This window comes from Salmo trutta, chromosome 9 (assembly GCF_901001165.1).
Source record: "Salmo trutta chromosome 9, fSalTru1.1, whole genome shotgun sequence".
Lineage (NCBI taxonomy): Eukaryota > Metazoa > Chordata > Actinopteri > Salmoniformes > Salmonidae > Salmo > Salmo trutta.
In genome coordinates, this window is record NC_042965.1 from 48108309 (window position 1) to 48127052 (window position 18744).

At 45.8% G+C, this 18744-nt stretch overlaps 1 protein-coding gene across 1 annotated transcript in view; it reads left to right on the top strand.

Annotated features, from left to right (window-relative positions):
• The window catches only part of dapk1 (death-associated protein kinase 1), a 178713-nt gene extending 160478 nt beyond the window's left edge, over positions 1–18235 (top strand). Inside the window, 6 exon segments of the mRNA XM_029763893.1 lie at positions 87–284; positions 1672–1931; positions 8272–8460; positions 15971–16159; positions 16354–16557; positions 17312–18235. Coding sequence (XP_029619753.1) covers positions 87–284; positions 1672–1931; positions 8272–8460; positions 15971–16159; positions 16354–16557; positions 17312–18205 — 1934 coding nt within the window. The 3' untranslated portion in view covers positions 18206–18235.
• The last annotated feature ends 509 nt before the right edge of the window (positions 18236–18744 follow it).

Genomic DNA, 18744 nt, shown 5'->3' on the forward strand with positions numbered 1-18744 from the left:
GACTGTCTCTCTGTGACTGTCTCTCTCTCTGTGCCTGTCTCTCTGTGACTGTCTCTCTGTGCCTGTCTCTCTGTCTCTGTCTCTAGGTGTAGGAGACTTCAGTGTTTGGGAGTTCAGCGGTAACCCTGTGTACTACTGTTTTTACGACTACTTTGCTGCCAACGACCCTACAGCCATCCACCTGGTGCTGTTCAGTCTGGAGGAGCCCTACGAGACTCAGCTCAGCCAGGCTACATACTGGCTCAACATGTTGAAGGCCTTAACACTACCACAGGATGCTATAGGTACCTACCCAGACCTCTCATTCATTCAGCTGTTAGCTTTTCATTACATGGATCTCAGAGCACCTGTTAAGCAAAATAAATAGATTCTAGGTCCAGTCTGTTTCAGTGCTTCTAGATCCAGTCTGTTTCAGTGCTTCTAGATCCAGTCTGTTTCAGTGCTTCTAGATCCAGTCTGTTTCAGTGCTTCTAGACCCAGTCTGTTTCAGTGCTTCTAGACCCAGTCTGTTTCAGTGCTTCTAGATCCAGTCTGTTTCAGTGCTTCTAGATCCAGTCTGTTTCAGTGCTTCTAGATCCAGTCTGTTTCAGTGCTTCTAGACCCAGTCTGTTTCAGTGCTTCTAGATCCAGTCTGTTTCAGTGCTTCTAGATCCAGTCTGTTTCAGTGCTTCTAGACCCAGTCTGTTTCAGTGCTTCTAGATCCAGTCTGTTTGAATGCATCCTGAAGTCTCAAGATGGGCATCCGTTGTCATGAGAGAATCTGTAAGATCATAGCTAGATGGTCAGTAGAGGTGGTGGGCAGGTCAGCATGTCCAAGGGCGTCTGCAGCTTCAGCCAGACCACAGCTTTTGTTCTCCTGACCTTAACCCTCAGCCAGACCACAGCTTTTGTTCTCCTGACCTTAACCCTCAGCCAGACCACAGCCTTTGTTCTCCTGACCTTAACCCTCAGCCAGACCACAGCCTTTGTTCTCCTGACCTTAACCCTCAGCCAGACCACAGCTTTTGTTCTCCTGACCTTAAACCTCAGCCAGACCACAGCCTTTGTTCTCCTGACCTTAACCCTCAGCCAGACCACAGCCTTTGTTCTCCTGACCTTAACCCTCAGCCAGACCACAGCCTTTGTTCTCCTGACCTTAACCCTCAGCCAGACCACAGCTTTTGTTCTCCTGACCTTAAACCTCAGCCAGACCACAGCCTTTGTTCTCCTGACCTTAACCCTCAGCCAGACCACAGCCTTTGTTCTCCTGACCTTAACCCTCAGCCAGACCACATACTGTTTCAACATGTTAGTCTCTCAGGATAACATCTGTAAGCCAGTCACACAGACTCACTATACCTTCACTAGTCATTCATCAAATCCTAAGGAATATCTTTTAGTAGAAAATAATCATCCTGTAGCTGTTTACTTTGTCTTGCATATATTCCCCTCCTCTTCTCTAACCCTTGACCTCTCGCTCCGGACTCATCTCCTCTCTCCTGTGTTGTCATGGTTTCAGCCTGTCTTAACATCACACGACAGACCGTTTTAGAGACTACATCCATACAGTAGAACATGGTTTAAATGAGTTTGTTAGAAATCTGACTGCAGGTATAAGAGTTCAGCTAGGAGTAGATCTGGATCTGTAGTGGAATGTTGAGTTGACCAGTAACCCAGTGTGTCCGTCCCCAGTGTTTGGAGGTCGCATCCATAGCCCGCTGACGGTGGTCCTTGTGGGGACTCATGCTGACGTGGCTTGCCTGCCTCGGGGGGCTGGAGGGGAGTTTGGATACGACAAGGAGAGGCCTCTACTCAAGGAGCTCCGGAACAGGTTTGGCAACGACCTGCAGATCTCAGAGAGGCTGTTTGTGATGGACGCTGGAGCCTCCACCTCTAAAGATGTCAAACTGCTACGAAACCACCTACTGGAACTACGCAATAACATCGTCTCTGTAAGTGCATACACTCTGACAGCCAATAACATCGTCTCTGTAAGTTCATACACTCTGACAGCCAATAACATCATCTCTGTAAGTTCATACACTCTGACAGCCAATAACATCGTCTCTGTAAGTTCATACACTCTGACAGCCAATAACATCATCTCTGTAAGTTCATACACTCTGACAGCCAATAACATCGTCTCTGTTAGTTCATACACTCTGACAGCCAATAACATCGTCTCTGTAAGTTCATACACTCTGACAGCCAATAACATCATCTCTGTAAGTTCATACACTCTGACAGCCAATAACATCGTCTCTGTAAGTTCATACACTCTGACAGCCAATAACATCATCTCTGTAAGTTCATACACTCTGACAGCCAATAACATCGTCTCTGTAAGTTCATACACTCTGACAGCCAATAACATCGTCTCTGTAAGTTCATACACTCTGACAGCCAATAACATCGTCTCTGTAAGTTCATACTCTGACAGCCAATAACATCGTCTCTGTAAGTTCATACACTCTGACAGCCAATAACATCGTCTCTGTTAGTTCATACACTCTGACAGCCAATAACATCGAATCAATGTTTATTTGTCACATGTCGAATACAACAGCTGTAGACCTTAGTGTCTTATTGGTATTACTACATGTCTTACGTTTCAGTGTATGTTTATTCTGTTTCAGAGTTTCAAAGTATTCATAGCGTAGCTCTGGGTTGTTTTGCTACTTATGTTTTTCATTTGACATTTGTCTTAGGTGTTTTCTAATTGTTTTACATTCCGTATCAAACCATTTTTCAGAAACTTTTTGTTTCTGATGTTGCGTTTCTTTTGTTTTTCTCAGATTTGCTGATTTGACACCTTTTATTGTTTTGATATTGTGAGTTATTGAAGACCTGTGTAGAGTTCATTATTTCATTTTAATCTTTCGATGAATTTCTCTGCACTTTTTGGAGCCCATCTGTCTGATTTGGTTCATGTTGTAGAGTTTATTTGGGCTGTTCTTTTTGGAATGAGTATTGCTGGTTAATTTCTTCAGAAACACCTTGATCTGACTGTGATCCGACAATGGTGTCTGTGATCCGACAATGGTGTCTGAACCGACAATGGTGTCTGTGATCCGACAATGGTGTCTGTGATCCGACAATGGTGTCTGTGATCCGACAATGGTGTCTGTGGTCTGACAGTGAATGCACTAATGGAGGAGGGGTCAATGTCAGTGATGGCATAATCGACTACACTTGTCCCAAGAGCTGAGCAGTAAGTAAACCGACCTAAAGAGTCCCCTCTGATTCTACCATTAAGCATGTACAGGCCTAAGGCTCGACAGAGATGCACTAACTCCTTCCCATTTTTGTTCAGTATTTGGTCAGGACTGTTTCTATTATTTATAATAGGGCTACTGTACAAGGAGGGGTGTCCAAATATGTGGTGGTTACCTCCCTCAGAACCTGTTCTCGCATTGAAATCTCCACAACAAAGTACTTTACCATCTGCCTGAAATGTCATGATTTCTGTATGGAGATTGTCAATAAACTGATCATCATGATATGGTGAATCTGAAGGAGGAGCATAAGCTGCACATACAGTTGAAGTTGTAAGTTTACATACACCTTAGCCAAATACATTTAAACTCAGTTTCACAATTCCTGACATTTAATCCTAGTAAAAATTCCCTATTTTAGGTCAGTTAGGATCACCACTTTATTTTAAGAATGTGAAATGTCAGAATAATAGTAGAGAGAGTGATTTATTTCAGCTTTTATTTCTTTCATCACATTCCCAGTGGGTCAGAAGTTTACATACACTCAATTAGTACTTGATAGCATTGCCGTTAAATTGTTTAACTTGGGTCAAACGTTTCCGGTAGCCTTCCACAAGCTTCCCACAATAAGTTAGGTGAATTTTGACCCATTCCCCCTGACAGAGCTGGTGTAACTGAGTCAGGTTTGTAGGCCTCCTTGTTCGCACACGCTTTTTCACTTTTGCCCACAAATGTTCTATAGGATTGAGGTCAGGGCTTTGTGATGGCCACTCCAATACCTTGACTTTGTTGTACTTAAGCCATTTTACCACAACTTTGGAAGTATGCTTGGGGTCATTGTCCATTTGGAAGACCCATTTGTGACCAAGCTTTAACTTCCTGACTGATGTCTTGAGATGTTGCTTCAATATATCCACATCATTTTCCGTCCTCATGATGCCATCTATTTTGTGAAGTGCACCAGTCCCTCCTGCAGCAAAGCACCCCACAACATGATGCTGCCACCCCTGTGCTTCACGGTTGGGATGGTGTTCTTCGGCTTGCAAGCATCCCCCTTTTTCCTCCAAACATAACGATGGTCATTATGGCCAAACAGTTCTATTTTTGTTTCATCAGACCAGAGGACATGTCTCCAAAAAGTACAATCTTTGTTCCCATGTGCAGTTGCAAACCGTAGTCTGGCTTTTTTATGGTGGTTTTGGAGCAGTGGCTTCTTCCTTGCTAAGCGGCCTTTCAGGTTATGTCGATATAGGACTCGTTTTACTGCGGATATAGATACTTTTGTACCTGTTTCCTCCAGCATCTTCACAAGGTCCTTTGCCGTTGTTCTGGGATTGATTTGCACTTTTCGTACAAAAGTACGTTCATCTCTAGGAGACAGAACGAGTCTACTTCCTGAGTGGTATGACAGTTGTGTGGTCCCATGGTGTTTATACTGGCGTACTATTGTTTGTACAGATGAACGTGGTACCTTCAGCCGTTTGGAAATTGCTCCCAAGGATGAACCAGAATTTTTTCTGTCTTGGCTGATTTCTTTTGATTTTCCCATGATGTCAAGCAAAGAGGCACTGAGTTTGAAGGTAGGCCTTGAAATACATCCACAGGTTCACCTCCAATTGACTCAAATGATGTCAATTAGCCTATCAGAAGCTTCTAAAGCCATGACATCATTTTCTGGAATTTTCCAAGCTGTTTAAAGGCACAGTCACCTTAGTGTATGTAAACTTCTGACCCGCTGGAATTGTGATACAGTGCACAAAGTAGATGTCCTAACCGACTTGCCAAAACTATAGTTTGTTAACAAGAAATTTGTGGAGTGGTTGAAAAATGAGTTTTAATGAGTCCAACCTAAGTCTATGTTAACTTCCAACTTCAACTGTATGTGATACATCATTGTCACAATTGATTGAAGTTTTAGCCAAATGTGATTAGTATCTTTTATTCATTTAATTCAGTCAAATTATGATTCCTCCTGCGTTCCGGCCCCGTTTAACATTTTTTATGTTTGATTGATGGTAGTAAACTTTCTCTATAGCCTGAGGAACACTGAGTATCTATGTTTCCACGACACCATGTTTCCAGTAGGATTATGATGTCCTGTCCCTTGATGTTTTTAACAAATTCTGACATTTTTAGGACCAGAATTTGACAGACCGCCTCGATTTCGGTCTTATGTAGCAAAATATGAAATTGTGTTTTTTACATTGGATAAAAGTAGAGACTCAGAGCTAGAAAATGGTATATCATACACTGGAGAGGCTCTCCTTTGTCTACACCCATTCAGCATCATTCACACCCTCTTAAGTCTTAGCCCCACCCATCATGAAATGACCAATGAAAAATTTGATGTAATAAATGTATCACTAGCCACTTTAAACAATGGCACTTTATATAATGTTTACATACCCTACATTACTCATCTCATATGTATATACTGTACTCTATACCATCTACTGCATCTTGCCTATGCCGTTCGGCCATCACTCATTCATATATTTATATGTACATATTCTTATTCATTCCTTTACACTTGTGTGTACAAGGTAGTTGTTGTGGAATTGGTAGATTACTTGTTAGATATTACTGCATGGTCGGAACTAGAAGCACAAGCATTTCGCTACACTCACATTAACATCTGCTAACCATGTGACCATTAACATCTGCTAACCATGTGTATGGACCAATAACATCTGCTAACCATGTGACCATTAACATCTGCTAACCATGTGTATGTGACCAATAACATTTGATTGTATTTATTTTGTTGACTAACTGTCCTGGGAAGTCTTTTCTTGGTAGGAGGGTAGACACATCTATATTGGTTGTTGGGAACATGGCCTGTGCCGTTCTGCCACTCTTCTCACTGCCCCAGATGCATTTTCACGTTTGGCATGAAGGTGGTTTGTTCCAGTGTGGATGATGATGTTGTTGGGGGTGTCAAACCTGGTCTGACTGAGTAGCTGCATTACACTGTCAGTTGTAGGACACCAGAACTTATACACCTGGTGTCTATGGAATCATCTCTCCTGACCAAGAGCTTCCCATTTTAATCGATAAGGATTGTAGTTGTGGGTAGTTGACCTGGGCTGGAGCAGACTGGGAGGCTGGTAGGCTGACCTGGGCTGGAGCAGACTGGGAGGCTGGTATTCTGACCTGGGCTGGAGCAGACTGGGAGGCTGGTAGGTTGACCTGGGCTGGAGCAGACTGGGAGGCTGGTAGGTTGACCTGGGCTTTAGCAGACTGGGAGGCTGGTAGGTTGACCTGGGCTTTAGCAGACTGGGAGGCTGGTAGGTTGACCTGGGCTGGAGCAGACTGGGAGGCTGGTAGGTTGACCTGGGCTAGAGCAGACTGGGAGGCTGGTAGGTTGACCTGGGCTGGAGCAGACTGGGAGGCTGGTATTCTGACCTGGGCTGGAGCAGACTGGGAGGCTGGTAGGTTGACCTGGGCTGGAGCAGACTGGGAGGTTGACCTGGGCTTTAGCAGACTGGGAGGCTGGTAGGCTGACCTGGGCTGGAGCAGACTGGGAGGCTGGTATTCTGACCTGGGCTGGAGCAGACTGGGAGGCTGGTAGGCTGACCTGGGCTTTAGCAGACTGGGAGGCTGGTAGGCTGACCTGGGCTTTAGCAGACTGGGAGGCTGGTAGGCTGACCTGGGCTTTAGCAGACTGGGAGGCTGGTAGGCTGACCTGGGCTGGAGCAGACTGGGAGGCTGGTAGGCTGACCTGGGCTGGAGCAGACTGGGAGGCTGGTAGGTTGACCTGGGCTGGAGCAGACTGGGAAGCTGGTAGGTTGACCTGGGCTGGAGCAGACTGGGAGGCTGGTAGGTTGACCTGGGCTGGAGCAGACTGGGAGGCTGGTAGGTTAACCTGGGCTTTAGCAGACTGGGAGGCTGGTATTCTGACCTGGGCTGGAGCAGACTGGGAGGCTGGTAGGTTGACCTGGGCTGGAGCAGACTGGGAGGCTGGTAGGTTGACCTGGGCTGGAGCAGACTGGGAGGCTGGTAGGTTGACCTGGGCTTTAGCAGACTGGGAGGCTGGTATTCTGACCTGGGCTGGAGCAGACTGGGAGGCTGGTTGGTTGACCTGGGCTTTAGCAGACTGGGAGGCTGGTAGGTTGACCTGGGCTTTAGCAGACTGGGAGGCTGGTAGGCTGACCTGGGCTTTAGCAGACTGGGAGGCTGGTAGGTTGACCTGGGCTTTAGCAGACTGGGAGGCTGGTAGGTTGACCTGGGCTTTAGCAGACTGGGAGGCTGGTAGGTTAACCTGGGCTGGAGCAGATTGGGAGGCTGGTAGGTTGACCTGGGCTTTAGCAGACTGGGAGGCTGGTAGGTTAACCTGGGCTTTAGCAGACTGGGAGGCTGGTAGGTTGACCTGGGCTGGAGCAGACTGGGAGGCTGGTAGGTTGACCTGGGCTGGAGCAGACTGGGAGGCTGGTAGGTTGACCTGGGCTTTAGCAGACTGGGAGGCTGGTAGGTTAACCTGGGCTTTAGCAGACCGGGAGGCTGGTATTCTGACCTGGGCTGGAGCAGACTGGGAGGCTGGTGCGGGGTCATCAGGCTGTGTGGTGGCTGTGCTGGTTGTGCTGGTCTCAGGTTCTGCCTGTGTTGTACCAAGCTGGTGGACATGTTCTCTAGATGCAGAGGACATAATGACCAGCTGCTGGTTGAGAGGGTCAATGTCCTTATTTCCATAGCAACGCTGGTGATGTTGGCTACAATGTTGCAAAAGAAGCCCTACCTTGTTTATTGTATTATTTGTCTTTAGAGAAATGTGATTTGTGACAAATTGAGTTGTAAAAGCTTTTTTGAAATCAACAAAGCATGAGAAGACTGCCTTCTTTTTGGTTGGTTTGTTTGTCAATTAGGGCGTGCAGGGTGAATACGGGGTCTGTCGTACGGTAATTTGGTAAAAAGACAATTTGACATTTGCTCAGTACATTGTTTTCACTGAGTAAATGTAAGAGTCGGATGTTAATGATAATGCAGAGGATTTTCCCAAGGTTGCTGTTGACGCATATCCCACGGTAGTTATTGTGGTCAAATTTGTTAAGTCCCTCTCTCTCCCCTCTCTCTCTGACAGACCTGTAGTCCCATGTCGGCCCTTTCAGAGTGTCTGGTCTCGACCCTGCCCTCCTGGAGGAAAATGAGTGGTCCTAACCAGCTGACGTCATGGCAACAGTTTGTCTCTGACGTCCAGGAACACATCAATCCACTGGTCAGCGAGGAGCACCTCCGAGGGGTCGCTCAGCAGCTCCACAGCATGGGAGAGGTACACACACACACACACACACACACACACACACACACACAGCAGCTCCACAACATGGGAGACCTACACACACACCCTATTACACAAAAGTCCAATCTCCAACGTAAGTCGAGTGCACCTCAAATAGTGTGAAGGATCTGTATTCAACCCAGGATTCTCCCCTATTCAGGGTCTGTGTTGTGAGGTTCTATTTCCTGCCACCAGGTGTCACTGTTTAGCAGTGTGTTCCTCCATCTGGAAACAGTGATTGGACTGTTAGGACATGGTGATGGTGACAGAATGACTCTGCTCTGGTATATTGACAGCCAACTGGCCTGGACAGACTTCAACTTGTCTTGTACTTAACACATTTCAATACCAGTCTTGAGATTATATTTGATATGCCAACTTCATTCACCTTTCTCTCTCTCTATATCTCTTTCTTTCTCTCTCTCTCTCTCTCTCTCTCTCTCTCTCTCTCTCTCTCTCTATCTCTCTATCTATATATATATATATATATATATCTCTATCCATCCATCTCTATGATCTCTCTCTCACTCAATTTCAATTTAAGGGCTTTATTGGCATGGGAAACACATGTCAACATTGCCAAAGCAAGTTAAAATGAACAGTAAACATTACACGCACAGAAGTTCCAAAAGAATTAAGACATTTCAAATGTCATATTATATCTATATACAGTGTTGTAACGATGTGCAAATAATTAAAGGGAAAATAAGAAACATAAATATGGGTTGTATTTACAATGGTGTTTGTTCTTCACTGGTTGCCCTTTTCTTGTGGTAACAGGACACAAATCTTGCTGCTGTGATGGCACACTGTGTTATTTAATCAAAATTGGATTTGTTTTTTAATACTTTGTGGATCTGTGTAATCTGAGGGATATATGTGTCTCTAATATGGTCCTACGTTTGGCAGGAGGTTAGGAAGTGCAGCTCAGTTTCCACCTCATATTGTGGGCAGCGTGTACATAGCCTGTCTTCTACATACAGTGTATTCAGAAAGTATTCAGACCCCTTCACTTTTCCACATTTTGTTACGTTACAGCCTTATTCTAAAATTAATTAAATTATTTTTTTCTCATCAATCTACACACAATACCCCATAATGACAAAGCAAAAACAGGTTTTTTAAAAAACGGAAATATCACATTTGCATAAGTATTCAGACCTTATACTCAGTACTTTGTTGAAGCATCTTTGGCAGCGATTACAGCATCGAGTCTTCTTGGGTATGACGCTACAAGCTTGGCACACCTGTATTTGGGGAGTTTCTCCCATTCTTCTCTGCAGATCCTCTCAAGCTCTGTCAGGTTGGATGGGGAGCGTTGCTGCACAGCTATTTTCAGGTCTCTCCAGAGATGTTTGATCGGGTTCAAGTCCGGGCTCTGGCTGGGCCACTCAAGGACATTCAGAGACGTGTCCTGAAGCCACACCTGTGTTGTCCTGGCTGTGTGCTTAGAGTCACTGTCCTGTTGGAATGTGAACCTTTGCAATTTCTCATTGTTGTTAGTTGTCTTAGGTTTTCTGCCGGAATTTACATTTGATATGTTAGCTGATAGGTCAAATCATGTTTAGGAGTCTGCTTCTTGTTACTTTGTTATCACTTCCTCTTAGCTCATTACTGTTTAGGAGTCTGCTTCTTGTTACTTTGTTATCACTTCCTCTTAGCTCATTACTGTTTAGGAGTCTGCTTCTTGTTACTTTGTTATCACTTCCTCTTAGCTCATTACTGTTTAGGAGTCTGCTTCTTGTTATCACTTCCTCTTAGCTCATTACTGTTTAGGAGTCTGCTTCTTGTTATCACTTCCTCTTAGCTCATTACTGTTTAGGAACCTGCTTCTTGTTACTTTGTTATCACTTCCTCTTAGCTCATTACTGTTTAGGAGTCTGCTTCTTGTTATCACTTCCTCTTAGCTCATTACTGTTTAGGAGTCTGCTTCTTGTTATCACTTCCTCTTAGCTCATTACTGTTTAGGAGTCTGCTTCTTGTTACTTTGTTATCACTACCTCTTAGCTCATTACTGTTTAGGAGTCTGCTTCTTGTTACTTTATCACTTCCTCTTAGCTCATTACTGTTTAGGAGTCTGCTTCTTGTTACTTTGTTATCACTTCCTCTTAGCTCATTACTGTTTAGGAGTCTGCTTCTTGTTATCACTTCCTCTTAGCTCATTACTGTTTAGGAGTCTGCTTCTTGTTACTTTGTTATCACTTCCTCTTAGCTCATTACTGTTTAGGAGTCTGCTTCTTGTTATCACTTCCTCTTAGCTCATTACTGTTTAGGAGTCTGCTTCTTGTTACTTTGTTATCACTTCCTCTTAGCTCATTACTGTTTAGGAGTCTGCTTCTTGTTACTTTGTTATCACTTCCTCTTAGCTCATTACTGTTTAGGAGTCTGCTTCTTGTTACTTTATCACTTCCTCTTAGCTCATTACTGTTTAGGAGTCTGCTTCTTGTTATCACTTCCTCTTAGCTCATTACTGTTTAGGGGTCTGCTTCTTGTTACTTTGTTATCACTTCCTCTTAGCTCATTACTGTTTAGGAGTCTGCTTTTTGTTATCACTTCCTCTTAGCTCATTACTGTTTAGGAGTCTGCTTCTTGTTACTTTGTTATCACTTCCTCTTAGCTCATTACTGTTTAGGAGTCTGCTTCTTGTTATCACTTCCTCTTAGCTCATTACTGTTTAGGAGTCTGCTTCTTGTTACTTTGTTATCACTTCCTCTTAGCTCATTACTGTTTAGGAGTCTGCTTCTTGTTATCACTTCCTCTTAGCTCATTACTGTTTAGGAGTCTGCTTCTTGTTACTTTATCACTTCCTCTTAGCTCATTACTGTTTAGGAGTCTGCTTCTTGTTATCACTTCCTCTTAGCTCATTACTGTTTAGGAGTCTGCTTCTTGTTATCACTTCCTCTTAGCTCATTACTGTTTAGGAGTCTGCTTCTTGTTATCACTTCCTCTTAGCTCATTACTGTTTAGGAGTCTGCTTCTTGTTATCACTTCCTCTTAGCTCATTACTGTTTAGGAGTCTGCTTCTTGTTATCACTTCCTCTTAGCTCATTACTGTTTAGGAGTCTGCTTCTTGTTATCACTTCCTCTTAGCTCATTACTGTTTAGGAGTCTGCTTCTTGTTACTTTGTTATCACTTCCTCTTAGCTCATTACTGTTTAGGAGTCTGCTTCTTGTTACTTTGTTATCACTTCCTCTTAGCTCATTACTGTTTAGGAGTCTGCTTCTTGTTATCACTTCCTCTTAGCTCATTACTGTTTAGGAGTCTGCTTCTTGTTACTTTGTTATCACTTCCTCTTAGCTCATTACTGTTTAGGAGTCTGCTTCTTGTTATCACTTCCTCTTAGCTCATTACTGTTTAGGAGTCTGCTTCTTGTTACTTTGTTATCACTTCCTCTTAGCTCATTACTGTTTAGGAGTCTGCTTCTTGTTACTTTGTTGTCACTTCCTCTTAGCTCATTACTGTTTAGGAGTCTGCTTCTTGTTACTTTGTCATCACTTCCTCTTAGCTCATTACTGTTTAGGAGTCTGCTTCTTGTTATCACTTCCTCTTAGCTCATTACTGTTTAGGAGTCTGCTTCTTGTTATCACTTCCTCTTAGCTCATTACTGTTTAGGAGTCTGCTTCTTGTTATCACTTCCTCTTAGCTCATTACTGTTTAGGAGTCTGCTTCTTGTTATCACTTCCTCTTAGCTCATTACTGTTTAGGAGTCTGCTTCTTGTTACTTTGTTATCACTTCCTCTTAGCTCATTACTGTTTAGGAGTCTGCTTCTTGTTATCACTTCCTCTTAGCTCATTACTGTTTAGGAGTCTGCTTCTTGTTACTTTGTTATCACTTCCTCTTAGCTCATTACTGTTTAGGAGTCTGCTTCTTGTTACTTTGTTATCACTTCCTCTTAGCTCATTACTGTTTAGGAGTCTGCTTCTTGTTATCACTTCCTCTTAGCTCATTACTGTTTAGGAGTCTGCTTCTTGTTACTTTATCACTTCCTCTTAGCTCATTACTGTTTAGGAGTCTGCTTCTTGTTATCACTTCCTCTTAGCTCATTACTGTTTAGGAGTCTGCTTCTTGTTACTTTGTTATCACTTCCTCTTAGCTCATTACTGTTTAGGAGTCTGCTTCTTGTTACTTTGTTATCACTTCCTCTTCGCTCATTAATGTTTAGGAGTCTGCTTCTTGTTACTTTGTTATCACTTCCTCTTCGCTCATTACTGTTTAGGAGTCTGCTTCTTGTTATCACTTCCTCTTAGCTCATTACTGTTTAGGAGTCTGCTTCTTGTTATCACTTCCTCTTAGCTCATTACTGTTTAGGAGTCTGCTTCTTGTTATCACTTCCTCTTAGCTCATTACTGTTTAGGAGTCTGCTTCTTGTTATCACTTCCTCTTAGCTCATTACTGTTTAGGAACCTGCTTCTTGTTACTTTGTTATCACTTCCTCTTAGCTCATTACTGTTTAGGAGTCTGCTTCTTGTTACTTTGTTATCACTTCCTCTTAGCTTAAAGTAGCCCAGGGCTTTGTTTACTTCCAGAGTAGTAAAGTCAGATACTGTATATTCTAATAATTTAATGTATATTTGTCAAACTCCTTCCATGGAGGGCTGAGTGTGTGTGGGTTTTCAGCCTCCCTTGAACTTGGTTACATTTACATTTTAGTCATTTAGCAGACGCTCTTATCCAGAGCGACTTAGTAGTGAATGCATACATTTCATTTCATGCATTTTTTTTTTGTACTGGCCCCCCGTGGGAATCGAACCCACAACCCTGGCGTTGCACACACCATGCTGGCGTTGCAAACACCATGCTCTACCAACTGAGCCACAGGTGAATGAAGGTCAATAATAAGTCAGGAACTCACCTCACCATGTTGTCTAGCTCTTTATTGAAAGGAGAAACCAGAAGACACACGAGGCAGCCCATGGAATTAATCTGACACCACTGATTTAATGGAAACAACCAGCTTTTCCGCAGCTTCTTTAGTGAGGCTGTATGAAGCCACACAGGCACTCCATGTCTGATTGTTTACGTACTTATTGGTCTTCAGACCAATCTAAAACCTCGTGGACAGATTCATATGTTAAACGGAAAGTGACAACTTTCGCGAGAATTTTACTTCTGGGTAATCGAGATTAGACCAATCAAAGTAGCTCTTTTGCCTGTATTGGGCAAAATATCAGAATTGGGCTGGCTGTGTAAACACACCCATAGTGCTGAACCTTGGTTCTTTCTACCCTACATGGTGCTGAACCTTGGTTCTGTCTACCCTACATAGTGCTGAACCTTGTTTCTGTCTACCCTACATGGTGCTGAACCTTGGTTCTGTCTACCCTACATGGTGCTGAACCTTGGTTCTTTCTACCCTACATGGTGCTGAACCTTGGTTCTTTCTACCCTACATGGTGCTGAACCTTGGTTCTGTCTACCCTACATGGTGCTGAACCTTGGTTCTGTCTACCCTACATGGTGCTGAACCTTGGTTCTGTCTACCCTACATGGTGCTGAACCTTGGTTCTTTCTACCCTACATGGTGCTGAACCTTGGTTCTGTCTACCCTACATAGTGCTGAACCTTGGTTCTGTCTACCCTACATAGTGCTGAACCTTGGTTCTGTCTACCCTACATGGTGCTGAACCTTGGTTCTTCTACCCTACATGGTGCTGAACCTTGGTTCTTTCTGCCCTACATGGTGCTGAACCTTGGTTCTGTCTACCCTACATGGTGCTGAACCTTGGTTCTGTCTACCCTACATGGTGCTGAACCTTGGTTCTGTCTACCCTACATAGTGCTGAACCTTGGTTCTTCTACCCTACATGGTGCTGAACCTTGGTTCTGTCTACCCTACATGGTGCTGAACCTTGGTTCTGTCTACCCTACATGGTGCTGAACCTTGGTTCTGTCTACCCTACATAGTGCTGAACCTTGGTTCTGTCTACCCTACATAGTGCTGAACCTTGGTTCTTCTACCCTACATGGTGCTGAACCTTGGTTCTTTCTGCCCTACATGGTGCTGAACCTTGGTTCTGTCTACCCTACATGGTGCTGAACCTTGGTTCTGTCTACCCTACATGGTGCTGAACCTTGGTTCTGTCTACCCTACATAGTGCTGAACCTTGGTTCTTCTACCCTACATGGTGCTGAACCTTGGTTCTGTCTACCCTACATGGTGCTGAACCTTGGTTCTGTCTACCCTACATGGTGCTGAACCTTGGTTCTGTCTACCCTACATAGTGCTGAACCTTGGTTCTGTCTACACTACATAGTGCTGAACCTTGGTTCTGTCTACCCTACATAGTGCTGAACCTTGGTTCTGTCTACCCTACATGGTGCTGAACCTTGGTTCTGTCTACCCTACATAGTGCTGAACCTTGGTTCTTTCTACCCTACATGGTGCTGAACCTTGGTTCTTTCTACCCTACATGGTGCTGAACCTTGGTTCTGTCTACCCTACATAGTGCTGAACCTTGGTTCTGTCTACCCTACATGGTGCTGAACCTTGAACCTATTTTTATTGGTCAACATGGCGTCAGTGTAATCTACCTACTCATTTGATTAGATTTTAACGTGTTATTAACAGCTGCTATAAGACAGCAGATTGCTGAGACGTGACTTGTTTATGCAGGTTTTACATGCTTTAGATCTGATATCTGCCAGGGGGAGGAGGATAGTTTTCATTTGGATTATATATCTCTCTCTTCCCCTCTCTATCCATCTCTCTCTCTTCCTCTCTATCCATCTCTCTCTCTTCCTCTCTATCCATCTCTCTCTCTTCCCCTCTCTATCCATCTCTCTCTCTCCCCCTCTCTATCCATCTCTCTCTCTTCCCCTCTCTATCCATCTCTCTCTCTCTCCCTCTCTATCCATCTCTCTCTCTTCCCCTCTCTATCCATCTCTCTCCCTCCCTTTGTATCCATCTCTCTATCCATCTCTCTCTCTTCCCCTCTCTATCCATCTCTCTCCCTCCCTTTGTATCCATCTCTCTATCCATCTCTCTCTCTTCCCCTCTCTATCCATCTCTCTCCCTCCCTTTGTATCCATCTCTCTATCCATCTCTCTCTCTTCCCCTCTCTATCCATCTCTCTCCCTCCCTTTGTATCCATCTCTCTCTCTCCCCCTCTCTATCCATCTCTCTCTCCCTCCCTTTGTATCCATCTCTCTCTTCCCCTCTCTATCCATCTCTCTCTCTCTCCCTCTCTTTGTATCCATCTCTCTCTCTCTCCCTCTCTATCCATCGTGCTCTCTCTCCCTCCCTTTGTATCCATCTCTATCCATCTCTCTCTCTTCCCCTCTCTATCCATCTCTCTCCCTCCCTTTGTATCCATCTCTCTATCCATCTCTCTCTCTTCCCCTCTCTATCCATCTCTCTCCCTCCCTTTGTATCCATCTCTCTATCCATCTCTCTCTCTCTCCCTCTCTATCCTTCGTGCTCTCTCTCCCCCTCTCTATCCATCGTGCTCTCTCTCACTCCCTCTCTATCCATCTCTCTCTCTTCCCCATCCTCCTAACAGATCAACCTGATGCAGAGCGAGACGGTGCAGGATGTGATGGTATTGGAGCCCCGCTGGCTGTGTAGTGGGGTGTTAGCCCGTCTCCTCTCTGTGGACACGCCTAAAGCCATCCACCACTACAGGGGGCGCTACAGGCTGGAGGAGATACAGGCTCTGGCCCCAGAGAGCGACGTGGACGAACTGCTACAGGTTAGAGACTGTCATCAGTACTATTACGGGGAACTGTTAGCATCTCCCATAGGAAAACATGTCACACTTAGCGACCATGCTAACACAAGCTGGGCATGCATAGTTGTATACCGTCAAGTATACCACAATGCAACATGTTAGCATTTCCCATAGGAAAACATTAGCGTCCATGCTAACATCCTCTCTTATGACAGGTGCTGGATGCCATGGACGTGTGCGCACGTGACCTGACCAACCCTGGCATGGTGGATGTCCCCGCCCTGATCAAGACCAACAGCCTTCACCACTCCTGGACGGAGGAAGAGGAGGAGGACGATGTTCTGATCTACGGAGGGGTCAGGCTAGTTCCTGCTGAACACCTCACACCTTTCCCCTGTGGACTGTTCCACAAGCTACAGGTACCTGCTTTGATTCACCAACACTGTCTGAATGACTCCCCAGTCCCTGTCAAGACTGTCTGAATGACTCCCCAGTCCCTGTCAAGACTGTCTGAATGACTCCCCAGTCCCTGTCAAGACTGTCTGAATGACTCCCCAGTCCCTATCAAGACTGTCTGAATGACTCCCCAGTCCCTGTCAAGACTGTCTGAATGACTCCCCAGTCCCTGTCAAGACTGTCTGAATGACTCCCCAGTCCCTATCAAGACTGTCTGAATGACTCCCCAGTCCCTGTCAAGACTGTCTGAATGACTCCCCAGTCCCTGTCAAGACTGTCTGAATGACTCCCCAGTCCCTGTCAAGACTGTCTGAATGACTCCCCAGTCCCTATCAAGACTGTCTGAATGACTCCCCAGTCCCTGTCAAGACTGTCTGAATGACTCCCCAGTCCCTGTCAAGACTGTCTGAATGACTCCCCAGTCCCTATCAAGACTGTCTGAATGACTCCCCAGTCCCTGTCAAGACTGTCTGAATGACTCCCCAGTCCCTGTCAAGACTGTCTGAATGACTCCCCAGTCCCTATCAAGACTGTCTGAATGACTCCCCAGTCCCTGTCAAGACTGTCTGAATGACTCCCCAGTCCCTGTCAAGACTGTCTGAATGACTCCCCAGTCCCTATGAAGTGCACTATTGAATATGCTGCCATCTGGGATTCTCCGGAGTATGTTTCCTGTTGAGTATGGTGTTGTCATGTTTCCTGACCTCTGACCTCCAGGTGAACCTGTGTCGCTGGAGTCACCAGCAGCGCCCTGAGGACGACACAGGGGAGGGGCCTGACGGTGACATCCGCCTCTGGACCAATGGGGCAAAGGTGAGCCAAGGCGGAGCGGAGGCCATGATCCTATTGGTCAACCACGGCCAGGGGGTGGAGATCCAGGTCAGAGGTCACGACAGCGAACGGGCCAAGTGTTACACCCTCCTGGACACCATGGTTACCATCACAGAGTCGCTCCTGTCCTCCACCCTCCCTGGCCTCCTCACCGCCCGGTATTACCTCAGCCCCCAGCAGCTCAGAGAGCATCACGGTCCCGTCATGATCTACCAGCCTAAAGACTTCCTGAAGGCCCAGACCCAGAGAGAGACCAGCCTCACCAACACCATGGGGGGGTACAGGGAGAGCTTCAGCAGTATCCTAGCCTTGGGCTGTACTGAAGTCTATAGTCAGGGTAGTCTGTGTGCAGATGTCCACATCTCAGAGGTCAGCCTGCTGGCCAGGAGGAAGCTGTGTCGTCTGTTAGACCCTCCTGATGCGCTGGGGAAGGACTGGTGTCTGCTGGCTATGAACCTGGGTCTCACCTACCTGGTGGCCAAACACAGCTCTACCCCTAACGGCACCCCAACCAATGGGGGCCCTGCCCCAGACAATGACCCCGCCCTCCTGGCCAGCCCCACGGCAGCGCTGCTCCGGGATTGGTCAGTCCGTCCAGACAGCACGGTGGGGTTGTTGATGTGGAAGCTGCGTGAGCTGGGGAGGCGTGACGCGGCTGACTTCCTGTTAAAGACCTCACCTGTCTTCAGGGTCAACATAGAGGGTGTGGCTAGGGGAGGGGGCAGAGCCTGTAACGGAGGCACCTCCTACAACTCCATCAGCTCAGTCATCTCCCGATGAGACGGGTCACTGGGAACCAAGCAGAACCAAGCGGGTAGAGGAACAGAGAGACATACCTGAATTGGGTTTTCATTTTGCTTCAGTGTGCACTATTGAATACACACCATGTCCTGGATCAGAACAGCTTCCGCTCATCCTGATCTGGCCCACCAGGGGAGAAGACTATAAACTGATCCTAGATCAGAGTCCTGACTGGGGAAACGTCCCCAGAGTGAGGCTGGCCTAACTAGGGCTGACCAACCAACCAACACCATGTGCAATCTAATCTTTCCCGGGGGTTTAGTGTTAGTTCTCTCCTGTTAACCCCTAGGTCACTGATGCTCTGTGAGACTGATGCTCTGTGCACATCCAGTGTCCATATAGCTCCCCTCCTCTCCTCTCCCTTCTCCTCCTCCTCTCCTCTTCCTACTCTTCTCTCTCATCCTCCTCCTCTCCCTTCTCCTCCTACTCTTCTCTCTCCTCTTCCTACTCTTCTCTCCTACTTTCCTCCTCCTGTCCCCTCTCATCCTCCTCATGTCCTCTCTCCTCCTCCTCCTGTC